The 27,605-nt window shown below is 44.0% G+C and overlaps 1 protein-coding gene across 13 annotated transcripts in view; it reads right to left on the bottom strand.

Annotated features, from left to right (window-relative positions):
- Positions 1 to 12,608: 12,608 nt before the first annotated feature.
- The window catches only part of LOC132385221 (rho GTPase-activating protein 32-like), a 556,026-nt gene continuing 541,029 nt past the window's right edge, over positions 12,609 to 27,605 (bottom strand). For all 13 annotated transcript variants that reach the window (XM_059957165.1, XM_059957162.1, XM_059957163.1 and 10 more), the window contains 2 exons: positions 25,307 to 25,635; positions 12,609 to 15,506 (listed from right to left, as the gene is read on the bottom strand). In XM_059957165.1, the coding sequence (XP_059813148.1) occupies positions 13,200 to 15,506; positions 25,307 to 25,635 (2,636 nt within the window). In that variant the 3' untranslated portion in view covers positions 12,609 to 13,199. The remainder of the gene's footprint in view (positions 15,507 to 25,306; positions 25,636 to 27,605) is intronic.

The following is a 27,605-nucleotide window of genomic DNA, read 5'->3' as shown; positions in this document are numbered from 1 at the left end:
AATGGTGCCTATAAAAAGTATTCACTCCCTTTGTAAGTTTTTATTGTTTTAGAACAGTGAATCACAGTGGATGTAAGTTGGCTCACTGATCAACAGAAAAAGACTCTTGTGTCAAAGTGAAAACAGATCTCTACAAAGTGATCTAAATGACAGATATAAAACACAAAGTAATTGATTGCATAAGTATTCACCCCCTTCAAGTCAGTCTTTAGTAGATGCACCTTTGGCAGCAATTGTAGCTCCGAGTCTGTGTGGATAGGTCTCTATCAGCTTTGCACATTTGGACATTGAAATTTTCTCCTATTCTTCTTTACAAAACTGCTCAAGCTCTGTCAAATTGCATGGGGATTGTGAGTGAACAGCACTTTTCAAGTCCAGCCACAAATTCTCAATTAGATTGATGTCTGGGCTCTGCCTCGCCCACTCCAGGACATTAACTTTTTTTTTGTTTTTAAGCCATTCCTGTGTAGCTTTGGCTTTAAAGCTTGAGATTATTGTCTTGCTGGAAAACAATCATGTCCCAAGTTGCAGTTCTCTTGCATACTGCATCTGGTTTTCATCCAGGATTTCCCTGTATTTTGCTGCATTTATTTTATCCTCCACCTTCACAAACCTTCCAGGGCCTGCTGCAGTGAAGCATCCCCACAGCGTAATGCAGCCACCACCATGTTTCAAGGTAGGGATGGTGTGATTTTGATGGTGTGCAGTATTTGACTTGTACCAAACATAGCATTCGGCTTGTACCAAACATAGCATTCAGCCTGGTGGCCAAAAACCTCAGTTTTGGTTTCATCAGACCGTAGAACCTTCTTCCAGCTGACTTCAGAGTCTCCCACATGCCTTTTGACAAACTTTAGCTGAGATTTCATAGTTTTTTTCAACAGTGGCTTTCTCTTTGCCACTCTCCCATAAGCTGTGACTGGCAAAGCACCCAGGCAACAGTTGTATGCACAGCCTCTCCCATCTCAGCCAGAAGCTTGTAACTCCTCCAGAGTTGTCATGGTTCTCTTGGTGACTTCCCTCACTAGTCCACTTCTTGAATGGTCATTCAGTTTTTGAGGATGGCCTGTACTAGACAGATTTACATATTCTTTCCATTTCTTGATGATTAACAAGGGTTATTAGGTGACTTGGAAGTTTTCTTGTATCCATCTCCTCACTTATGCTTTTCAATAACCTTTTTGCAGAGTTGCTTGGAGCGTTCTTTTGTCTTCTTGGTGTAGTTTTTGCCAGGATACTGACTAACCAGCAGTGGGACCTTCCAGATAGAGGTGTATTTTTACAACAATCAATTATAACACTTTAACTGCACACAGTGATCTCCATTTAACTAATTATGTGACTTCTAAAACCAATTGGCTGCACCAGTGATTCTTTGATGTGTCACATTAAAGGATGTGAATACTTATACAATTATTTTGTGTTTTATATTTGTAATTAATTTAGATCACTTTGTAGAGATCTGTTTTCACTTTAACATGAAAGTCTTTTTCTGTTGATTAGTGTCAAAAAAGCCAAATTAATTCCTGTGATTCAATGTTGAAAAACAATAAAATATGAAAACTTCAAAGGGGGGGGGTGAATACATTTTATTGACACTTCTGAATTGCTCCCAGACACTCCAGCCATTGCTGTTCTGCTGTCATCCCTGCTAGTGTCCCCTTCCAATCAACTTTGGCCAACTCCTCTCTCATGCTTCTTTATACTTTTTATGTCACTTTATACTGATATATCTGACTTTAGCTTCTTCCTCTCAAATTGCAGGGTAAATTCCATCATATTACAATCAATTTCCCAAGGGTTCCTTTACCTTAAGCTCCCTAATCATATCGGGTTCATTACACAACACCCAATACAGAATTGCTTTCCCCCTAGTAGACACAAACATAAACTGCTCCGAGAAGGCATTTCAGAGGCATTCCACAAATCCGCTCTCTTGGGATCCAGCATCAACTTGATTTTGACAATATATCTGTACATTGAAATTCCCAATGACTAGTATAACATTGTCTTTTTTGACATGCTTTTCCTATCTCCCACTGTAATTTGTAGACCACATCCTGACTACTGTTCGGAGGCTTGTATATAACCCCTATCAAGGTTTTCTTACCCTTGCAGTTTCTTAACTTTCTGCCCTCAAAGATTCTACATCTTCCTATCATATTTCACCTCTTTCTAAAGATTTGATTTCATTTTTTAAACACTTCTTTTCTGCCTACCCCAGCCTTTCAATAGACTGTATATCCTTTCAGCCATGACCTAGTGATACCCACGTCACACCTGCCAATATCTTGCCACATGCCAAGATCAGCTAATTTCCTATACCTCGTGCATTCAAATATAACATCTTCAGTCCTCTATTTGTCACTCTTTTGAATTTTGTCCCCCTTTTATTCTGCAACCCATCCCACTGACTACAATTTTGCCCTATCATCTGCCTGTCAGTCTCACTATACTCTACCTCTGCTTGTAAACCAACATCAATATCGTCAAGCCCTATCACTCTGGTTCCCATCTACCTGCCAAACTAGTTTAAACCCTCCTTAACAGTTGTACCAAACCTGTCCGCAAGAATGTTGGACCCCTTTGGGTTCAGATGTAACCCATTCTTTTTGTATAGGTCATACCTTTCCCAGAAGAGATCTCAATGATCCATAGATCTGAACTCCTGCCCCCTGCACCGGTTCTTCAGCCACACATTCACCCGCTAAATCAATCTCTCTTTCACTGGTGCGTGGCATAGACATCAAGCTACAGATCGTTACCCTGGAGGTCCTGTATTTTAGCTTTCTACAGACCTTCTCTCTTTCCCTTCCAATGTCATTAGTACTAATATGTACCAAGATGTTTGGCTGCTAACCCTCCCTCTTTAGAAAGTCACGGATACAATCCAAGACATCCCTGACCGTGGCACTTGAGACGCAACATACCATTCTGAGTGTCTCTTTCACTCCACAGACTCTCCCATCTACTCCTCAAACTATAAAATATCCTAACATCACTGCATTCCTCCTCTGCCCCTTCCCTTCTGAGTCACAGCATCAGACTTAGTGTCAGAGACCCTGTTGCTGCAGCTCCTCCCAGTTGGACCCCCTCCCCCAAACACTATCCAAAATGATATACTGGTTATTGAGGGGAAGAGTCACAGGAGTACTCTGTACAGGCTACCTATTCCCAGTCCCACTCCTTATAGTCATCCAGTTACCTACTTCCTGCAACCTAGGGGTGATGATGTCCTTGTAGCTCCTATCTATTCCCTCCTCAGTTTCTCATATAAGCCAAAGATCATTGAGTTGCACCTCCCAGTTCTTCAACACACTCTCTGAGGAGCACATGGTGCAGATGTGGTTATCCAGGAGGATTTCCAGAATTTTCACACAAAGAACACAATACAGCCCCTGAAGCCATTTTTACTGCTCTAACTATACACTTGTAGATGAAGAAAGAACAAGAAACTTCTGTCACCCACGCCAGTTGAGCCAAAGGCAAACGTCTCTCCACTTCAACAATGGCTGTCATGCTTGTCTTACCTTATCTTTATACGACCTTGCTAATGAACCCAAACTCTGTTTGGTCGAGCTCCAATAAAATGACTACAAAGCGCTGATGTTTAAAGTTGTCTCCTCGATCTGGATGAAGACTCCGTTACTTTGCACCATCGAACTCCAATTGGCCGCTGTTCAAACTCCAAAATCTTTCTGGCCCTTTAAGCCACGCTGCACAGCAACCTCCGATTTAACCCTAACCTAATCACGAGACAATTTACAATGACCAGTTGACCTGCTAACAGGTATGTCTTTGGCCTGTGGAGGAAACCGGAGCACCCGGAGAAAGCCCACATATTCCACAGGGAGGATGTACAAACTCCCCGGGAATGAACTCCGAACTCAGCGCGAGCTGTAATAGTGTCGTGCAAACCGCTACGTTACCGTGGCCCCCACCTCCCCCCCCCCCCCCCGTGTCAATGTTTGGTGGGAAAATCAGTTAAAGTGCAAATTCGCGTACGCTAAGAAGATAGGTGGAGGGGCAGGTAGTGTTGAGGAGTAGGGAATCTGCAGAGGACTTCAGATGGATTAAGAGTATCGGCAAACAAGTGGCAGATGGATTATAGTGTAGGGTCCTGCACTTCAGTAAAAGGAATAAAGGCGTAGACTATTTTCTAAAGGGGAACACATTCTCAAGTCAGAGGGGCAAAGGGACTTCGGAGTCCTCCTGCATCATTCCCTAATGGTTAACTTGCAGGTTGAGTCGGTGATGCAGAAAGCAAATGCAATAGCATTAATTTTGATAAGACATAGCTAAAGCTTTATAAGGCATTTAGTCAAACTGCATTTGGAGAATTTTGAGCAGTTAGGATGTGCTGGCATTGGAGAGGGTCCAGAAGAATGATCCTGGGAATGAAAAGGTTAACATATGAGGAGCATTTGAAGGCTCTGGGCCTGTACTGGCTGGAGTTTAGAAAAATTGGGGTGGAGTGGGGATATTTCTTAGAAATCTATCAAGTATTCAAAGGCCTTGATAGAATCGATGTGGAAAGGATATTTCCTTTTGTGGGGGGAATCTAGGACCAGAGGGCACATCTTCAGAACAGAGATGAGGGGGAATTTCTTTAGCTAGAAGGTGGTGAAACCATAGAATTCATTGTCATAGACATCTGTGGAGGCCAAGTCATTGGGTATATTTAAAGTGGATGATGATAGGCTCTTGATTAGTAAGGGTGGCAAAGGTTATTGGGGAAAGGCAGGAGAATGGGGTAGAGGATAATAAAATAGCCATTATGAAATAGCAGAGCAGACTCAATGGGCCAAATGACCTCAGTCTGCTCCCATGTTTTATGGTCTTATACATGCAAGAGAAAATGTATTCTGTGGGAAAAGGATTACCCAGAACCAGCAGCTGAATTGCCTCCTACACCATAAGGAAATAGACAGTTCCAAAGATTTGTCAACTTTTTCATGTTTTTTCCCCCTTTTAAGCATAGGCTGCATGGACATCCTGAAGAAGGGTTCTGGCCTGAAACGCCAACTGTTTGTTCATTTCCATGGATGCTGCATGACCTGCTGAGTTCCTTCAGCATCATGTGTATGTTACTTTTCTCCCTTTTCTGGATCTGTCTCCATTTCAGAGGAGACAATCTACATATATTTAATACTAATCTACCAATTACCACAGCTACTTAGATTATACCTCTTCCCACTCTGTCACCTGGAAAGATGGCACCACCCCTTTCTCCCAGTTTCACCGACTCTGCCCTATTTGCTCTGAATATGAGGCTTTCCATTCATGAACATGCCCTCCTTTTTCCAGGAAGTGTTTCTTCCCTTCTAAAGTAGTTGATGGGGTGCACTCTCGCATTTTCTTGGACATCTGCTGTCAATTCAGCCCCCCTCTTCTCTAATCAGAACAGAGTACCCCTCGTCCTCACTGTTCAACCTACCAACTAGATCCAGCATCAGATCCCACAGCTTGCCAAATCCTTCCCTTCTCACCCTTTCTGCCTTCTGTAGACACTGGCTGTGACCCCCTGGTCTGCTCATTCCCGCCCAGCCACTACTCCCTGACGCCGGAAACATTCCTTTGCACTTGTTCTTGCATCTTCTCCCTCACCATCAATCAAAAAATCTGAACAGCTCTTCCAGGTGAGCCATTTAAGGTACCTCCTCTGAACTCATCTACTGCATTTGCCAATTTGCCATCCTCCAACAGTGGTGAGACCAAGTGTACATGAGCAGACAGGCTTATAGAACAAGTGGACTCTGTCTGCCACAGCCACCCAAGCCCCTGGTTGCATGCATTTGATTTCCCCTTCTCCTTCCCCACAGACATGTCTCATACTCTTGCCTCATCTACAATTCACTGGTATGAACACCGAATTTCTCAAATTCAGATAACCCTTATATCCCATGCACTGCACCCCTCTCGCCATCTGATCCTGCTATATTTCCCTCTTTCTCATACTCTACCAGTTCCCCCACACCCATATTTTGCCCACCCCTCATTGGTTCCATCTACCTACTACCATCACATCTCTCCTACCTGGATTTACCTCCCCTACCCCTTTCCCTTAACAGCCCCATTATCACCTACCTTACTTGTACTCCAACACTGGTAGCCCTTGTATTCCTGGTTGTCAGCTTCCAGCCTCTCTCCCCATTCACCCTCTCCTCTCCCCCAATCCACGTGCAGGCTTTTCCTGTGTCCACCCATTACCCATGTCTCTGTCTCCAACTCCACTCCTCCTCCTAGCTCCATCAGCCCGTGATCCTTCACCCAACCCATCTATCACCTACAGCCCTGTCTCAGTCATCTGCATCTTCCTCTCCCACCTCCCCCCACCCCCACTCTCAGTCTTGGTGCAGAATCTTGACCTGAAATGGCGACAATTCATTTCCCTCCACAGGTGCTTGACTTACTGAGTTCATCCAGCGGATAGTTGCTCCAGGTTCCAATGCCTGCAGCCTCGTGTCTTCAGCCATTCTGATTGCCTGTTGTCTCGGGGCTGGGTGTGTCACACCAACCCCTGCCCCCTGGCACTACTCTTCCACCTGTCCCACACCCCTCCTACAATGCTCCATCCTCACTATTCTCAACATCCTTTGCTCCTGCCAAATTTACAAGCTCACTCTCTGCTCCATGTTAACAAATACAGTACACTGCTAAAGTCTTTGGCACCCTAGCTCAATATATATGTGCCCAAGACCTTTGCACAGTACTGTAAATTGAATCTCTGGAGTCCAACCACCATCTGGAGTACCCTACACCTATTACCACTGGTCAAAGCTTTCTAAACTGAACACAACCCAGTTAATTCCACAGCTTCCTTCTGTTAACCAGCCATCAATCCACACCAGTACATTATCCCCAATATCACTTTCTCTCTCAGCAGCTGACTCTCTTCATCACCTTTCTCTTCCAGGGGCTACTGTTGCAAACTGATCCCCAAGAAACAGGATGATGTAGCAAAGCATACAATTGCACTTTTGCCAGACCCTTCAGAGCACTTGAACTGAACAATGGTCCATGTATTGATTCCCACAACTAACATCTCTCAGAACTTCCATCCTCTGATAAACTGCAACCACCTAAAAAGACAAACACTTGAAAAAGACAAACACTTGCATTCATTTCAGCCAGCTCTGCAGTGTAACCACATTTACTGACAAAATTCAAAAAGATTGATTTGCACTGATGTCTGTAACCAACTAATTTCTCAGAAGGAGCCTGATGCTCAACAATGTAGCCACCACTGGATATCGAAGGGTGCTCAACCTTGATTTCACACTTTCTATTGGATCCGAGAGGACATGACAGTAGACCTTAGGAATTATCCATTATTGGAATGGATGGCCCAATATTCTTAACAACCTTCAACTCACACAATATCACAGTCCCATCTGCAATATGTTCTGCATTTGACGAATCTCTATGCAGTAAGATTTGGATTACTAGTCTGAGATGAACACTTCAAGGCTGCAGCAGAGAGACCATATCCTTCGGTGTTGATGTACTTGATGATCATTGAATACTTTATGGGCAAGCTTCTGTAATTATAGCAAGTTATCATGCTCTAAATTTTAGATGGCTCATTAGTTATTTCACTGATGCTAAGTTCTTTCTGTCAAAGCTACCTCTAAAAGGCAAAAGGTCAGTTTTGTAAAAATATATTGGGTAGTAACTTGGGAGGCACAATGCAAGAAAATTAATTCTCCAATGGTCAATGAAAAGCTGAGGTGTGACCAGTGGACAGGATGTGGGGAATCCCCAGATTCAGATGTGAGCCAACTGTGAGGATTTGTGATTCATTCCTTAAATTGGGAATAGCTAGGGATACATGGGTCTGGATGATGAAAAGCCACCAACCACAGCCCTGTAAATATGAAAGAGATCTGCTGGGAAGGACAGACCTTGCATTACTGCCATCTGGGAGACCCTTTGGTTTAGTCCCTCACTTATTTTTGTGCAAAGTCCACTGACATCCAAATCACAATAATAGACAAACACAATCTGCCTAAATGAATCACACACAAACAATTGTACTACTTCTTGTCAATACTGAGTACACCATTTAAACAATCACAGTCTAGGTTCAAAAAAAGTATGTGAACTTCTGGGGTAATGCCTTCTACAAAAGCCATTTGGAGTCAGGTATTCCAATCAATGAGATGAGTTCGGAGATGTGGGTTGCAGAGGCGTCCTGCCCTATAAAAAAGACACAAAGTCAGGTTACTGACAGAGCCAGCTCTCCTCAAGAAAGATCTGTTTATGTGCACCATGCCTTGATCAAAACAACTTTCAGAGGACCTTAGAAAAATTGTAGTGATTCAAGAAGCTGGAAAAGGCTAAAGCATTTGTAAAGACCTGAGTGTTCAACAGCCCACAGTAAGAGAAACTGTCTACAAATGGAGGAAATTCAGTATTGTTACTCAGACTAGGCATCCTGCAAAGATAACCCCAAGAGCACATGCAGTGCTGAAGGAGGCGAAAAAGAACCCAAGGGTAACAGCAAAAAACCAGCATAAATCTCCCAACCTTACTAAAATCTGTTAATGTGTCCACTATAAGAAATGTACTGAACAAGAATGCTGTTCATGGAAGGATACCACGGGGAAATCACTGCTCTCCAAAAAAAAAACACATTGCTGCATGTTTCAAGTTTGCAAAAGAACACCTGAATATTCCACAATGCTTCTAGGACAATGTTCTGTGGAGAGATGAGACAAGAGTTAACTTTTTGGCAGAAATACACACTTCGATGTTTGGAGGAAGAAGGGCACTGTACACCAACACCACATCCCAACTGTGAAGCATGGTGGAAGGAGTATCATGGTTTGGGACTACTTTGTTGCCTCAGGGCCTGGACAGCTTGAGGGAACAATGAACTCAAAATTGTATCAAGACATTTTACAGAAGAATGTCAGGGTAGCAGTCCATTACCTGAAGCTTATAGAAGTTGCACGATGCAACAAGTAAATGATCCAAAACATGAGTAAATAAACAACAAAATGCCTTAAAAATAAGAAAAACTTGTGTTTTGGAATGGCCAAGTCAGAGTCTAGGCGTTAACCCAATTGAGATGCCGTGGCATGACCTGAAGATGGCTGTTCATGCAAGGTATCCCAGAAATATTGATGAACTGAAACAGATTTGTATGAAGGAATGGTCTAAAATTCCTCCTTGCCGTTGTGCAAGTCTGATCAGCAATTACAGGGAATATGTGGTGGAGGTTACTGCTGCTAAAGGAGGATTCTTCCAGTTATTAAATATAAAGATTCACACACTTTTTCCAGCCTGGACAGTGAATGATTAAACAATCTGTTCAATAAAGACAAGAAAAGTACAATTGTTTGTGTGATTAGTATAGGCAGATTGTGTTTGTCTATTATTGTGACAGAAGATGATCAGACTACATTTTATGAGTAATTAATGCAATAAACCAGATAATTGCAAAAGGTTCACAAACTTTTTCTTGCAACTGTAATGTAAGTAATTCAGGAGATTTTTTTTTAGTAACTCCTTAGCTGAAGAGGTTGGAAAGTATCTCAAAGCCTCCTGGATATTACCCTGCTAAAACTGCACTGCAGGTGATGACTGATGAATGCAACACATGATAGAGAGCCACACTGAAGGGTATCAGTCTATGGTTGGCATGTGTACTTCTGCAGGGGAACCACACACATTTTGTCCTGAATGTAATTCATTAGAACAGAGACAAGAGATATGGTAAGTTACGGTCCAGATTGTGCAAACCACATTGTGGATCCCTTAAGTCATCTTTAAGATTTTAGACACTAACTCCTGAGTAAACCAGAGCCAAGATGTTTTTAGTTGATGTTGCCTTTTTTATGTAATGCAGCTGAGATCCTGTGTGATGGAACAACGCAATACTGCTGAATTGTGCAAGTCCAGCTTCATCAGGATTCAGTACAAAAGAACAAACTCTGGTTCCAATACACAATTGGCATTAGCCAGCAGCAGGGAAGTGTTCAGTATGTACAGGAATCACAAACAGAATCCAGTATTTACACTTAATTACACCAGGTTTGCTCATCACTCTTTACACCAAGACAAACTCAAAAAGACACAGAAAAGAGAGATCAATTACAGGTAGCAATTGATAGCTGGGAGACAGATTCCCAGGACTGGATTCATCAGGAATTCAGGTGTGTTGCAAACTTGGGCTATTATATTTCTCTTAAATAAAACCACTGATGTGTTTTTCAAACATTATGTCTCATTAGCACAAGTTAAGTACAAACGATCTTGACTTGGTTTTTCAGGCACTGGGTGAAACATACACTTCATGCTCTTACCACGGTTTGACACAATAGCTAGCTCTAACTGGAGCTGCAGCAACACTGACCCCTTCATATATTAAGACTGACAATGCATTAATGATAATCCGAAGGAGGTCAGAGCCCATTTTACACTATCTTATATGGAGTACGCCGCAGTTATCTAAACAAGCTTGCTGATTGAAGGGTCACAGCTAAGTTTACAGGCGATGTCACAGCATGTAATTTTTACTGAGGATAAATCGTTATTCCTGTCCATTAACCAACATATGTAAGACCCTTAATTATTCAGAGGGTTTCATTCCCATCTTAAATATAATGGGAATAGTGGTAATCTGAAACAAAATTTGAAAATGCTAGAAATGCACAGTGTACCCAATGAGCCAAGTTCATGTAGGGACAGCTGTGGCATCTAAAATCCACCTCACACTCACAGACTGACATGTGCCTGCTGTATATTTCCAGACATCTTAGTTTGTTTCCACTTTGTTTTGCCACTGTACAGTGTACTCTATTCACTGAAACAATGCACAACTCTTTGAAATTAGTTTTATACTTGATAGGAAGAGATCTAACTGAGGTCTATCACACACAAGCACAAACACAGACAGCTGAACTGTTGCAGAACTGACCTGCAGAAAGGGTTCTACTTCAGTTTACCTTCCGCATGTTGCATAATTTAGTGGAGGTAATGATCCAATTTCAGTTAGTGAAGAATGTTCGCTACACACCCAGACAGTGATGACTGCAGCCTTGCATATTGCCCCTTTCTGACTGAATATCTATCTATTTACTTATTGATACAGTGCGGAGACAGCCCTTTGAGCCGTGCCACCCAAGCAAACCCCGACAAACCCAATTAACACTAAACTAATCCCGGGATAATTTACAATGACCAGTTAACCTACCTGGAATGACTGTGGGAGGAAACCAGAGCACCTGGAGGAAAACCCACGCATTCCACGGGGAGGACATACAGGGACTCCTTACAGAATTGTACCGGAATTAAACTCTGAACTCCAGAACGCCCCGAGCTGTAATAGTGTTGCGCTAATTGCTACGCTACCATGGCGCCAATATGTCATATGAATATTCCGGCAACAATTTCAAAAGGATTATCTAGTTTTGTTGGGGATGTCACCATCATTAAGAGTTACACATTCAGTTAAACTATTAGCCTTTTCATGAATAACAACTTTCTGGCTAGTTTTACTAACAGAGAGGCCAGCAAATGCTACAATTATATCAACACCAATGCAACAGCTTTGGTGACAACACTACAATGGAAAATACTACAGTGGGTGTGGCCTTGGGTGGGATCCCTGTTAAATACATGGCTGAGACGATGGCCTGCACCCTCAGGGTCTACACATCTTTCTTGACATTCCTGAGCCACATTAAAAATCCCCACTTAGCCAGACTGCCCATGCTTTTCGCACTCCAGCGGCCTACTCTTATCATTTCCACCTTTTCTGAATTGCTGGTTCCATGTCTCTTCTGGAAAACATCCACTTTACCCGAGACTATTGTTCCTTTAGCCATCTAATTTCCCTTACCTGCCACCTTCTCTCAAACCTTCTGCAATTTAATTTCCCACCCACTGCTCCACGTACACACTTCTCACTGACACCACCTCTGATCTAGTTTAAAAGTTGATCATCTCCTGCCCTGATGGAAAGTCTGGACTGTTACCTCTTGTTACCCTGCAAAGTATTTCCACTACTTCTGTTACTGCTTGAAACAATATGACAATTGTCTAAACATTCTCCTGCTGGCTCCAGTGATTAATAAAGACACCTGCTGTCCCACTAGTCTGAAGGATAATCTCAGTACACTGAGGTCTGTGATGGAGGATTTCTCACTTTCAATGACCCTTTCTGAACGCTATCTATAAATTTTAATGCAGAATCTGTGCCGAGGGCTGTCTGTAGCCTGTTTATACAGGTAGATGCACAGGGAGAATACTCGAGGTGACAGGTCTGGACTCAATTAATATACAGGACTCTAAACTGGATACGAAAATTATTAAAGCCTTGGTACATCAAATCAAATGGCACAATTTGTTAGTTAGGATGCCTGGAACAGTATGTTAGTATCTACATAGAAGGATAATAGGTTTAAAAAAAAAAGTTTATCTAAAATCAGCTGAATTTACCTACTCCCAAACTGGAATAGCTTCCGGTTAAGGCTGACATTGAGGTGGTCACTCAGCATTAGGCAGGTGGTACTTCGTGTAGTTATTTTTCATCACTGGTGACTGGTTAGAAAGCCAAGTGGAGGGTGAGCACTGTGCTTCAAATAAACTAAACTTCAAAATAGAAAAGGACCAGCCTTCTGAGACTGTTTACTACCAGAGAGGAAGTCTATCGGAACATACGTAATTATTTATTCAACCGGAGCATGTAGTTGAAAGGTGATTGGGTGTAGACAGAGACAGTTATAACAGGAGGGGTGTGTGTGTGTGTCTGTGCCTGCATGTGCGTGCACGTGCGCGTGTTTACGCACCTGTATGTGAGTTGAGGGTTGACTAAGACAGAGCCAGCCCTGCAGCAGAAAATGAGAGCCAGTGTGTGGGAGGTGGGGATTTGATCAAGGCAGAGAGAATTAACAACTTCTCCCCAGCAGCTCTACGGAACAGTAACTGTTCTTGTTAGAAGGAATTTAGGAAGATAATCCCCTTTAAGTGTTGAGCCTCGTGCAGAATCTTGACAATCGTAAACACTAAGCTGAGAGTCATTCACCGAGGGCACAAAATGCAGTCTCACATTTCATATATGTGCTCAAAATACACAACACAGAAGGCCCAACATTCCACATACTATGCATTTAAAAACAGTACTCGGGTTATCTTTTGAAAAATAAAACAGTCCACTGCCCAGCAGAGACTGTACAGAGTAAAACTTCTGCTCATTCCACGTGTACTTCTGTCTCAGCCCTCTGCATTGCCAGCTCTGTAGATATGAAGCTTCCCTGGCCCAAAGCAGTGCTAAATGTCCTGCCTGGGGGTTGACTGTAGCTCGGAGGTACATATGGGGCACTTCCTCCCAGCCCTCGTTTCTGCTGCTGAGCCAGAGTGTGACAGTCATCCAAGTTATCATACTGAGACATCACCGTCAGTGTACTGTGCCGCTTACTGCTCGGGTGGCCAAGGCAGGGGTATGGGTACGACAGCGACTGTTCCCTTCCCAGTGGTTCGGGATGCTGCTGGAATTTGGTGCCATAACTCCTCTCAGCTTGGCTCGATAACAATGGCTTGACAAGCTCCTCGCCCTCCTTGGTGTAACAGTCTCTGGTAGGGTGCTCCCCTCCAGCTCCTCTCACTTTTGCTCTCTCTAAATCTGGCCTGTCAATTGCTGTCCGAAAGGAATCTTCATAAGTCTGTAAAGGCTCATGAGAAGCAAGCATGTATTTACCAGTTGCGGATGGATATGTTCGCGATTCTGGGTGATCTGGTCTATGTTTCAAGCCATAACCTGCAGAGTGTGTGTTGTACGTCTGCCCCCCTTTGGAATCTGTAGAGGACCTTTGACAGGAATCATATTGTGTTTGTTCATAGGCAGGTTCCTGTGGCCTTCTGGTCCTGTTGGGGTTCTGTTTTTGAGGAAGTGCTGGCTTTTCAAGTTGCCCGTTTCCAAAGGGTTGGTGGTGAGGAGTCATTGGCTCAAGGTACGCTCCACTGTCCAGCTCACAGTCTGGTGACTGACGGACATACTGTGGATCAATGTCTGAGCTCTTTGAGGTGGCAGGATGCCATCTCTCTTTTCCCTCACTCACCACCATGCCAGTTTTCCCAGGATCTGACTTACTTCTGGAGTGGCTGATCTCTAGGCCACCAAATTCTTCCTGCAAGTTGGGGGACACATTGTCATACTGCGACATTACTAACCCCTTGGTCTTCTGGCGGCTGCGGACCTCTCGGCGAATGGACTGGAAGCGGGACTTCTCAATTTCCTCTGGGTCCCACATCATGTGCGCCAGCTTCACATCTGGAGATGGTGGCACATCTCGACTCACAAAACTGTGCTCCCTACTCATTGCATTGGCATGCGCAGCGCTGCGTGGATATGGAGGTGCATTGGGATATGGGAAGACTTTACCCTGAAATCTACCCACGTAGGGTGGGATATCTCGGCTTGTGAAAGAATGGAAATGCCTTAGCCTTACTGAACCGTAGGAATCGGCAAGATCATAAATCATACAGTCAGTCCCGTGCAGGTTAAGTCCAGAGGTGGAGTAAGGGCTGTACCTGTACTGGACTCGACCATTTTCAAAGTATGGCTGCAGCTGAGTGACATGGTAATCTGACTGAAGTGGTGGAGCCTGGCAGGGCTTGTACTGGTAGATCGGTCTCTGATAATAGTAGAGCTCATCATCTGGAGGCACCTCAGTTCTTGAAATGGGAACCGACCTGATGGAAGATGATGGCACATGCAGAGAGTGCACCCGCCTTATCGCTGGGTATACAGGCTCCTCAAACTGGGAATGTGGGCACACAAACGGTCGCATGACTGGATTCCCCACCGGGACGTAATCTGACCGGGACAGCCGAGGTTTGGGAAGGTGAACGGAGACCGCTTTGGGCTGGCTGGTAAAATTGTTGAAACGAGATGCGGCTGCGGGAATGTTTTCAGGCCGGGAACCATAGTGCAGATGTTGTGGAGTGCTCTCTGACCTGGATGGACAGGATAAGTGCTGAGGGACACTGTCAGCCCGGCACTGGTACAAGACAGGCTTCATGGAATGAGCATGCTTCTGGTGGAAGTGGTTATCCATATCTGGTAAGGATTCCATCTTGGAATGATAAGGATGTGACTGGCACAGAAAAGGTGGCTTGGGAGGAGGAGGTTGGGGTAAAGCATCTTCAATGGATGATGGTATCGTCGTTGAAGCCAGGAACGAATGGAAGTTGGAAGCTGTAATGGTCTCAGACCCGGAATGATTAGGTGGCACCCTGCTTTCCACTGATCGGAGGGGAGGCACTGGTGGACTGGCACCGTAGACACTGTGATCCACAGGGGCAGTCTCTGCTCTTGGGTGTGTAACTGGTGCTTGGGCATTGCCTCTTGCTTTCCCCTGATGTCCACAGTAAATGTCCAGGCCTGTGGCAGCTCGATTAACACAGCCAGTACCGGGGCCGAGAGCTGACCCGGCCTGCTCGAGCTCACGTGGTTCAGATTGCTTGACAGGAACTCCTGGAGACACTGCTGTTCGAACCTAGAAAGTGAAAAAACAGGAGGTGAACCAAAAACCATCATCTCCAAGAAACATTTTATTCTTACATTATTTCAATTCTCAGTGTTTCCTCTCTTAAACCCCATACTGTGAATGATTCTCTGTTCAGATTTGATGCCTGAAGCTTAATATCCGTGATGTGCAATTAGCAACCTTCCATTTTCATTTTCTCTTTGCCAGCTTGAACAATGGAATCCCACTGTTCTCCCCCGATCACTCCGAGATAATATGTGTGAGTACAGATTCCCTGACAGGGAGGCTCAGTTCGAGGACTGTAATCTCAGGTGCACTTTATGCAGATCTGAAATCTTTCACTCATTCGCAGTGAACTAATAGAACTTAACATTTTAACTGTATACCAAGTTTTAAAATGTATATTTGAATGAGAGAATGGTCCCTTTTCTTTCTTTCATTTAGCTGCCTGATGTAAATAGAGCAACAAATAAAATTTTGTGCTTTGATACTGTATGGTATTATAAAATATAAAGACAAACAATGGGTGAACCTTCTGAGCAAGTGCCATGCTAAACTGAGTGAGAAGTAGCTGAGACATAGAGAATGCCCATTTCCATTGACCTGCACTAGGTTACCCTTCATTCCACTCATGTTACTGTTAAACTTCTCACCTTTTAACCTTAGCCCATGACCTCTGGTTGTAGTCCCACCAAACCTCAATGGAAAAAGCTTGCTTGCATTTACCCTATCTATACCCCTCATAATTTTGTATACTTCTATCAAATCTTCTGTCAATCTTCTACGTTCTAAAGAATACAGTCCTAACCTATTCAACCTTCCCTTATAATCCAGGTCCCCCAGAACCGACATCCCTGGTAAATTTTCTCTGTACTCTTTCAACCTTCTTTACATCTTTCCTGCAGGCAAGTGATCAAAACTACTTAATACTTCAAATTAGGCCTCACCAACGTCTTATACAATTTCAACATAAAATCTCATCTCCTGTACTCAATACATTGATTTATGATGGCCAATGTGCCAAAAGCTTTCTTTGTGACCCTGTCTACCTGTAACACTGCTTTCAACAAATTATGGACCTGTATTCCTTTGTTCCACCACACTCCTCAGTGCCCTAGTGTTCCCTGTGCAAGACCTACCGATTGGTCCTACTGAGGTGCAAAATCTCACACTTGTCTGCGCTGAATTCGATCTGCCATTTTTCAGCTCATTTTCCCAGCTGATGCAGATCCCTCTGCAAGCCATGACAGCTTTCCTCATTGTCTACTACACCCCCAATCTTGGGGTCATCTGCGAATTTGCTGATCTAGTTAATCACATTATCATCCAGATCATTGAATTAGATGACAAACAACGAAGGACCCGGCATCAATTCCTGATGCAAACCACTGGTCACAGGCCTCCAGTCACAGAGGCAACCATCTACTACCATTCCTTGGCTTCTCCCACAAAACCAATGTCTAATCCAATTTATTACCTCATCTCATATGCTGAGCGACTGAGCCTTCTTGAATAGATTCCCATGTGGGATCCTATCAAATGGCTTACTAAAGTCCATGTAGACAACATCCATTGCCTTGCCTTCATTCACTTTCCTGGAAACTTCTTCGAAAAACTCTAAGATTGGTTAGGCATGACCTAGCATGCATGAAGCCACGCTGACTATCCTTAATCAGTCCATGTCTATCCAAATATATCCCGCTCCTTAGAATACCTTCAAATAACTTTCCCACAATCCTCTGGTCCCTCTCCTGTCGTTAATGATGTTTTAAATATCTCTGCCAGGCTGTGGTAATTTCTGCACTTGTTTTCTGTAGGGTCTGAGGGAGCACCTTGTCAGACTTTGAGGATTTATCCACCCTGATTTGTCTCAGGATAGTGTTATGATCGCAGCCCCCTCCTTCTTGAGACTCGCAAGATTGCTACTAACTCGGGTCTTGGACTCAGGAAATGAGAGAGAAGCCTCAAGGTTTAAGGAATGTGGCCTGGCCCCTCAGCAAGACAAAGCCACGGAAAACGGCCATTGTCTCTTGGAGACACCTTTGTGGAATGGGGACTGGACTACGTGCAAGCCCTCAGGGCAATGTGGGCTGAGTGACGGGGAGAGATTGCATCATCCCAACCTGACTGACATCTGAGACCCCGTGAGTAAGGATAAAAGGGGGGCTGCAGTGGGCAGTTCCCCAGCGACGCACCAGAAGGACACACCATCGCTCATCGCTCCCGTGCTAGCGGGAAGCCATTCAAAGCCACGTGCGTTCCGTTCTCCTTTGCCTGGGGAGCGGGTGGCTGATAACACCGAAAAGGACTTCGAACTAACAACGGGGAACCAACGTTCCCGATTCAATGGATTTGCTTCATAAACGACTGGGCAAGTTTCTTTTCTCACAAATCTCTCTTTCCAACAAGTGAAACCCAGCGGTCCCCAAAAGGCTGAAGCCTGCAGACTTCTGAGTGACTTTTATATTTCCAGCGGACAATATATTATCCCCTAGACAAACGATAGAACGATTTCTTAATGATGATTATTACTATACCCGCGCTTTAGATTGAGTATTGACGACGTATATTATCTGAATGTTTGTATTAACCTTACTTTTGTGCCTCTTTATAAATAAAGACTTTTAAAAGTAGTACTATCAGACCTCTCCATCTTTGTTGGTAAGTGATCCAGTTACGGGATACGTAACAAATTGGGGTTCTTGTCTCAGGATTTGACACCAAATTGGGAGGCCAGTGAATCGGGCTTGTAAGTCCAAACTTGAATCTGATTACACAGGTAGCCAGACGGGAAACTAGCAAAGATGGACGTGGGTGAATTTATGAAAAATCCGACTGTGGAGGCGCTAGAGGCGGCCACCAAATCAGACTTGTTAAATTTGGGGAAGGGGTTGAACCTCGCAGAAGTGAGGTCGTCCATGAAAAAGTGGGAGATGCGAAGGGCCATAACTCAGTATTACATTGGGAAGAATGTGTTTGAAGCTGAGGTATTGGAAGATATCCCTGAAAAGGTATCAACAAGTGGGACGGCTCAGTTAGAGGTGGAGAAATTAAGGTTGGAACATGAAATTAAGTCAAAGCAGCTAGAAGCAGCCAAGAAAGAGAAAGAAAGAGAGCATGAAATACAGTTAAAACAGCTCGAAGCAGCTGAAAAAGAGAAACAGAGGGAGAGAGAATATGAGGAGGCAGAGAAACAGAGGAAACATGACTTGGAGAAGTATGAGGAGGCAGAGAAACAGAGGAAACATGACTTAGAGATGGATAAGTTAAGGCACAAGCGAAGAGATCAAGGGTCAGACCGAGAGGAGCGGTTTGATATTAGTCGGGCGTTGAGGTTGGTACCTCCGTTCGAGGAGACGGATGTTGATAGTTATTTCTTGCTTTTTGAGAAAGTGGCGGTGAATCAGAAGTGGCCCAGGGCACAGTGGGTGGCGTTGTTACAAAGTGTGTTAAGAGAGAAGGCACAGCGGGCCTATGCCGCATTGCCCACAGAAGGGGAAGAGAATTATGACCAGGTGAAGGCAGCCATTCTCCGGGGTTACGAGCTAGTAGCTGAAGCCTATAGACAAAAGTTCAGAAATTTACGAAAAGGGGGGAATCAGATGTATACCGAGTTTGCCTATGAGAAGGGTGTGCTCTTGGACCGTTGGTGCACCGCGGAAAAGGTGGACGAGGATTATGGGCATCTCAGGGAGTTACTTTTGATTGAGGAATTTAAAGGTTGTGTTTCGGAGGACATCCGGATGTATTTGAATGAAAAGCCGAATCAGTCCATTTCAGAATTTGCTAGGTTCGCGGATGAATATGCCCTAACCCACAAGACAAAGTTTTCCTCGAATAAAAGTTCCCAGAGAGACCATGGGAACGATCGAGAAAGTCCGCCGAGTGAGGCAGAGGTCTCACTGGGAGCTAGTGGTAAGGGAGAGGGGGAAAGGCAAGACGGCCAGAGATTTCCGGGCTTGACCTGTTTTAATTGTGGAAAGGGAGGGTATATTGCCTCTCGATGCTTTGCTCCGAGGAAAGAGATAGGAAAAGGGAAAGCAGCAATCCCTATTGGGTGTGCCATGGTAATCAGTAAATCGACAAGAGAGCCCTGGGTAGACAGAGTATGAGAAGGATCGGAGACTTGTCTGTCACATGGAACCGTGTCCGTGAAGGAGGGAGACACACCAGTTCCCGTGCGAATCTGGAGAGACACAGGGGCGGAGCTATCGTTGATCAGCAGAAAGGTACTAGATTTTGGTCGGAAAAGGGGAATGGTCGCGGTGCAGGGAATAAGTAAACAGATAGAAATGGTGCCATTACATAAGGTCATTATGGGTTGTGAGCTGGTGTCTGGACCAGTTGAAATAGGGGTGCCATCAGAATTCCCGAGAACTGACGCTGACGTCCTTCTCGGTAATGATTTAGCCGGTGGTAAGGTTTGGGCAGCCATGACACGGCCCAAACAGCCTGTGAGGATTGCAGCCCCGCCCCTCGTGTCGCAAGTCTGTCCCACAGGCCCGAGCACTCGCAGCCTGTCAAGAAAGGCAGCTGAGAAAGCGAGCAGTTTAAATCTGGCCAGTATTGATTTGGCCGAGACGTTCCTACCGACCCTGTACCACGAGGGTTCTGAGGGTGGAAAAACGAAGAGTAGTAAAGTGAAAGAGAGTAAGGGAAAGGAGGTAGATCTGCCATTAGAGAGGAGAAAGATTCTAGGAGCAGAAAGTAAAGATGAGGAACCGTTTGAGCGGTTAAGAGGTCCAGAGTTGGACAAGGGTGATCTGTCTGGGTTGGCAGAATTTGGAATTTTTGAAGTGGAAAATTCTAAAGGTATTCCGATAATGAAATGAGGGCAGTCCTAGATGGAAAGGGTACCCTTGCCTTGAGGAAGTCTGCTGAAAGGGCCGAGGAGGTTGTTTCAGCTCGCAGGGTTGCGCCTTCCCTGGGTGGGAACTGCCCAGAGAGTAACTGGGAGGATCGGGGGAATTTAGAATTTGAAAAAGGTACGGGTGTTGAAAGCCTGGAAGAGGCCAATGTCCCGTTTGAGTGTGTCCAAGACGGGGATGCACATGGTACTGAACCCGGTAACGAAGCTCAGGAAAAGTCTGAGGTATTTGATTCAGTTGAACGAAATGGCCGTCCTCGTGAGTCAGATAGACCTGGTTCGGTGAAGAAAGGGTTAACCTTGGTAATCAGGGGAAGTGAGAGTTCCCCGTTGTTTGTACTCGAAGGGGTGTTCAAAGTCCATGCGGAGTTCACCAATGGGGGGATCACTGTTGTTGAGGGAAACGGGAAAAGTGTAGTTCCTAAATTGAATGAAGAACATTTAAAGTCTAGATTGGTGTCAGAAGCAGCAACCAGGCTACAGAAACGATGGCTTGGTAACACGGTGCCTGCGCATCGATTACAGGTTGATTTGGAATGTAAAGGTGCCCCCCATGCTATTGTTATTCAAGAGAGTGCTGGGAAGAAGCAGAATTTTAAATGCGGCTTGAGGAAACTGAAACCCATCAGCCTGTCAGGTCCTGACGTGGGGGTGAGCCACCTATGTAACATTAAGGAATTGGGTGGAAATTCACATGATTTAAATTTGGGACACGGTGTTGAGAGAATAACCCTTATGGAAAAGAAAGGTGGGAGAGTACCTCGCCAAATTACCCAGGTCCCCCACGTAGGAACTCACCGGAAAAGAGGTGACGGTTAATGGGGCGCCATTTTTAAATAGAAAAAATGGCTGACAAAGCATGTGAATAACAAAGACAACCCCCTTGGAACCCTGCCTGTTAAGTTGAAATCTGATGCTACCAGCCTTTAGTCAGGCACAAGATGTTACAATATTAAAGGCAGTGCCACTGTAATCGTTAACTGTTTAGACGCTGAATTAAATGTATGACTGTATAGCTCTGTAAGGAAAAGAAAAGCTTGTGTATTGTGTTGGATTCTAAAATCCTGTAAGACTCTGTACCACTCTGTTTTTAACTGCTGGTAAAAACGCTTTTAAGAGGGGAGGTGTTATGATCGCAGCCCCCTCCTTCTTGAGAATCGCAAGATTGCTACTAACTCGGGTCTTGGACTCAGGAAACGAGAGAGAAGCCTCAAGGTTTAAGGAATGTGGCTTGGCCCCTCAGCAAGACAAAGCCACTGAAAACGGCCATTGTCTCTTGGAGACACCTTTGTGGAATGGGGACTGGACTACGTGCAAGCCCTCAGGGCAATGTGGGCTGAGTGACGGGGAGAGATTGCATCATCCCAACCTGACTGACATCTGAGACCCTGTGAGTAAGGATAAAAGGGGGGCTGCAGTGGGAGTTCCCCAGCGACGCACCAGAAGGACGCACCATCGCTCATCGCTCCCGTGCTAGCGGGAAGCCATTCAAAGCCACGTGCATTCCGTTCTCCTTTGCCTGGGGAGCGGGTGGCTGACAACACCAAAAGGACTTAGAACTAACAACGGGGAACCAACGTTCCCGATTCAATGGATTTGCATCATAATCGACTGGGCAAGTTTCTTTTCTCACAAATCTCTCTTTCCAACAAGTGAAACCCAGCAGTCCCCAAAAGGCTGAAGCCTGCAGACTTCTGAGTGACTTTTATATTTCCAGCAGACAATATATTACCCCCTAGACCATCGATAGTTACGGGATACGTAACAATAGTAAAACACCTCCTCCTCTGAAATCTGTACAGGGTCCATGAAATTGTTCCCACTTACCCTCACTTCTTTAGACTGTGTAACCATCTCCCGAGTAAATACAGATGCAAAGAATGTGTTTAAGATCTCGCACATCCACACATGGATTACCATTCTGGTCTTCCAGAGGACCAATTTTGTCCTTTCCACTCCTTTTGCTCTCAACATACCTGTAGAATCCTTCAGGATTCTCCTTCACCTTGTCTGCTAGAGCAACTTCATGCCTTCTTTTAGTCTTTCTGATTTCTTCTTAAGTGTTCTCTTGCATTTCTTGTACTCCATAAGGACCTCCTTTGTTCATACTTGCCTTTCTCCAATTTAGAATCTCAACATGCAGACCGGACCTATCTCTTTCCATATTTACTTGAAAATAATGGCATTATGGTCATTGAATGCAAAGTATTTCCCTACACAAACCACTGTGATCTGCCCTGCCTTATTCCCTAATTGCAGATCCAGTATCACATGCTCTTGCATGGGGACTTCTAAGTAATGATTAAGGAAACTGTCCTGAACACATCTGACAAACTCTAGCCCATCTGGTCCCTTTACAGTATGGGAGTCCCAGTCAATATGTTAAAATCACCTACTATAACAACCTTATGTTTCTTGCAACAGCCTGTGATCCCTCTACAAACTTGTTCCTCTAAATCCCTAAGACTGTTGGGTGGCCTGTAATATAGTCACATTAACTTGGTCATACCTTTCTTATTTCTCAGTTTCACCCATAATCCATCACTAGTCGAGTTCTCCAGTCTGGCCTGACTGAACACCGCCATGACATTTTCCCTGACTAGTAACGCCACCTCCCTTCATATAATCCCTCCTGCTCTGTCACATCTAAAACAACAGAACCCCGAATATTGAGCAAGCAGTACTGCCACCCCCCCCCCCCACCTCTGTAACCAAGCCTTACTAATGCCTACAATGTCATAATTCCAGTTGCCAATCCATGCCCTGAACTCATCCGCCTTTCCTACGATACTTCTTGCATTGGAATATACTTAGCTCAGGGCACTGGTCGTACCATGTGTAACCTTTTGATTCCTGACATTGTCTGAGGTCTTCCCAACATCTGTCTCCACATCCTCTCCATTAACTGTTCTGGCACTCTGGTTCCCATCCCACTGTAACTCCAGTTTAAACCCTGCCATGCAGCGTTAACAAACCTTCCCGCTAGGATATTAGTCCCCTTCCTGTTCAGGAGCAAACTGTCTCTTCTGTACTGGTCCCACTTTCCCTGGAAGAAAGCCCAATGATCCAAAAACCTTATGCCCTCCCTCTTACACCAACAAGTTAGCCCAGGCATGGGCAAACTACGGCCTGTGGGCCATATGTGGCCCGTTAAGCTTTTTAATCCGGCCCGCAGAACTTGATGAAATTATATTAATAAACCTTGTTAACGTTTTTTCCCTGCAATTCTGGCGTTTTCCCAATAGATGACGTACTCTATATACATTGACCTTTGTTGAGGTGCAGCGTATTACTCCATATTTGCGCTTTACTCTTTGTTCGGCTTGACCTATTTGTGTGAACAGGCGTTCAGCATCATGAACATCAACAAAGCCAGCCACAGATCCAAGTTAACTGACCAATACCTCAGATCCATCCTGAGAATCGCCACAACAAAACTAAATCCAGACTTTGATGCGTTGGCTAAAAAGGGAGACCAACAACACTGTTCCCACTGAAATTAAAAATAAGTCTCTTCGTTGTGTTATGTAAAAAATTCATTTGAAAATATTTTTTTCAATAAGCCTTACATGTTACATGTCATTTCTGTTAAGTGATGGACATGAGTAGTGCACAGGTGCACGTACGTTCTCAAAATTAAAAATGCGCTCCAGATCAAATAACGCGCTCCTCATACTGGCGCGCTGTCACTGTTCTGTCTTTGTGCTGGTCGTTGTTGAGTTTTGGCGCAGGGGACAATTGAATAAGAAGGAGCAGGACAAGTAGACCTGTATCTCCTACCGTTTTTGAAATAAAGACAGTCAGGAGGAGAGTGATGATGATAATATCTTGAAGGATAACAGAATTTTCAGTGCTTTGAAATAATAACTGTTACTATTAAAAAAAGCTGTATTTTATTCATTTAATTTTCAGTGTTTTAAAAGTCATTTCAATAAATAGCTAAATACCATGGGACTTCAAAGACAGATATTTTGCTGTAATGCATTTGTTCATTTTCAATTGAAATTAAAGCACATGTTTTCAACTTATCCCATGATATTTTATTTTCTCTTATGAGGTGTATTACCAAAACACTCCGTCCATCTGCTCCTGGTCCGGCCCCCCTGTCAAAGTTTAGAACCCTTTGTGGCCCACAGGTCAAAAAGTTTGCCCACCCCTGCCTTAGCCACACATTAAACTGTTCTTCCCAGTTCTAGCCTCAGTAGCACGTGGCACACATAGCAATCCTGAGATCACAACCCTGGAATCTCGTTCTTGCCCACAGCAACTCCTGTTCGTTCCCCTAACATATCCCCTATCACCACAACTCGTCTCTTCTCTTCTGAGTCACACAGCCATGCTCAGTGCCAGAGACCCAAACACTGTGACATTCCTCTTGGGTCAAACCCCCACCCCTTCCCCCCTCAACAGTATGCAAAGTGATATATCTGTGGTTGAGGGGCATGGCCACAGGGCCACTCTGCATTCGCTCCTTAACCCCTTTCTGTCACCTATTTTCCTGTGTCCTGCACTTTGGGTGTACTACCTCTATGTCCTTATCTATCACCACTTCAACGTCCCAAATGATCCAGAGTTCATCCAGTTCCAGCTCCTTAACATGATCTGTTAGAAGCTCAGAAGGAGTTGTCCCACAGTTGCAGTTATCAGGGACCCTGGAGGTCTCGCTGCTTTCCCACATCCTGCCAGGGTTGCATTCAACTATCCTGCCTGGCATCTCTATGTCCTAACTGAGTGCCCCTGCCTTCCTTTAATTTGCCCTTGCTAACTAATCCCAAACACGGATTGGTCACTGGTCAGAATTCAATTTACATTGCCGCGATCCGACGCTGCCTTGTTCTACTCGGGTAGTGGACGCAAGTGAAATGCCCTCTATTCAAATTTCCAATCTATATTGCTGCAGATATCCAGAGTCCAGTTGACATTACATTTTCTCTTCCCTTACCTGGCCTGAAGCTGTGGGTCCTGGCGCAGTGCTTGGGGGAACCTGGCCCGTAGCTGGCTGCGGTTCGACACTTGGCTGTACAGTAGTCTGACGGCTGGCTGTAGGAAGTGCTGAACACAGTTCTGTCCAAGGTGTGGTGTGCAGATGCTGGTCCCCTGAGCCCTGAGCCCCTGCATGAGGCTTCTTCTGAGAGTGGGCAGTAGCTTGTTGGGCACTTTCTGCCAGGGCCAATGCCAGCAAACGAGCAGCACTCTTTGGAGGTGGAGGTGGTGGAATTAGAGGCACAGAGCTAACTGCTGGAGCCTCCTGAGGGGATTCCACTTGAGTCGCTGCAGAGAAAACAGAAGTTTTAAATACATTTACAAATAGGCTATAACCTTTTAGTAATAGTGGCAACTTGATAAAAGCTACAGGCAGTCTGCCAACCATCTCTGTTGTCTTTCACTGAAATAATTGTCCCATCCTTTCATGATACTTTCATTATATTCTTGTTTCCAAATGATGCTTTTCTCTTTGCCCATTGTGACAGAAAAATTACATTGTCTAATTGTCTTCTGTGTGAACTTTGCATTTGTAGTCACATTTCTTAATTACCAATTCACCAGGTACTGAAGAAAATCTTTCAGAAATTACACAATGAAAGCTCTTCAAGATGTTGAAAGCATTTAATGGTCCCAGTGAGCAGCTTAATAGATCTTGTCATCATCAGTTTCTAATTAGAGACACATCCCAGGCAATGTTACCTCCCCTCACTGTCATGAGCAATAAGGTAATACAGTATGGAAACAGGCCTTTTGGTAGAATTTGTTCATGCTGGGCAGGATGCCTACTTGAGCAAGATTTCTTCTGCCCATATTTGACCCATAGTCCTCTAAATCTTTCATATCCATGCACCTGTCCATGCCTCCTCCTCTCACAACTCCAGGCAGCTCAGTCAATATATCCACAGGGGTCTCAAGATGGCGCTTATGGAGTAAACCGCTATTGGCTTTGCTCCAAACCTTTTACGTCTTTTTAACCTACAAACACCCCTTAAATGATCTTTTTATACTTATTCTAAAGGGGTTTAAACATACAGAATTTTTCTTTTTAACTATTTGATCTATCTTCAACTCGCTGAAATGTCTAAAGCAAAAGAATCGAAACAGACGAAAGAACCGATAACTTTAGAAACAATTGTGAAGCTTATAGAAGATAAATTTGAAGGACTGGAGAGAAAAATAACCGCACAGCTCTTTGCGTTTGATGAGCGTTTAAAATCATTCGAAGGAAAACTTCAAACACTTACACTGGAATTACAAAAACAACAAGCAAGTATTTTGGTACTTGAAGAAGCCGCTCGCAAGAAAGATCGTATTATCGAAACTTTGCATCAAGAGCAAGCTTTGACTTCTCAACAGATGGACCGTTATAAATCTAAAATTACTGATCTTGAAAATCGCTCTCGAAGACAAAATCTTCGGCTAATTGGGATTCCGGAAAAATTTGAGAACGGTGATCTTACCGCTTTCTTTTCTAAGTTTCTAATGGATGTCTTTGGCTCAGAAGTTCTGGGCTCTCCTCCAATAATCGATCGTGCATACCGTGTCTCTCGCTATCGTTCTGATTCAAATAAACCACGACATGTAATTCTCCGGATCCATTACTCACATACCAAAGAGCGTCTGATTCGGGTGGCTCGGAAAAAGGGTACGATTAACTTTCAAGAAATTAAATTTTGTATTTTGGAAGATTATAGCCCTGAAGTTTTAAGGGCAAGAATGGCTTTTAGACCGGTTATGTCGAAGATTCACCAGAAAGGCTACAAACAAGCGCTGTTATTTCCAGCACACCTGAGAGTTACTTCTGAAGACGGAACTTCTCGGCTGTTCAAATCTCCAGCGGATGCTCAAAGCTTTTTGGAACAATGACACTCTATCGGGTTGACTAATGTAATAATTAGTCTATAAATTTCAATCTTTTACAGAATGATGTTTTTTTTTGGGTATGGCTTACATGTATTTTTTATATACAATAAAAGTTCTTTTTTTTTTGGTTTATTCTGACTTTATTATTATTTTTATATATTATTAATCTATTAGCCTTGAAAATAACTTATTAGGTTCCTTTTTTTTAAGTTTGTATATGCTTTTTTATATTTTTAATATTTAAATATTAAGATTTAAAAAAAATAATAAAATGGCATTTCTTCTTCCCGACAGACTCTAGTGCTTGGAACGTCATATCCGTTTTGATGAGTTTGAAAGTTTTAAACTTTCATTTAAAATACTAATTTAGTATTATTTATTTATGGGTTTTA

Source organism: Hypanus sabinus, chromosome X2 (genome assembly GCF_030144855.1).
Source record: "Hypanus sabinus isolate sHypSab1 chromosome X2, sHypSab1.hap1, whole genome shotgun sequence".
NCBI lineage: Eukaryota > Metazoa > Chordata > Chondrichthyes > Myliobatiformes > Dasyatidae > Hypanus > Hypanus sabinus.
This window is presented reverse-complemented; position numbering and strand designations above follow the sequence as displayed.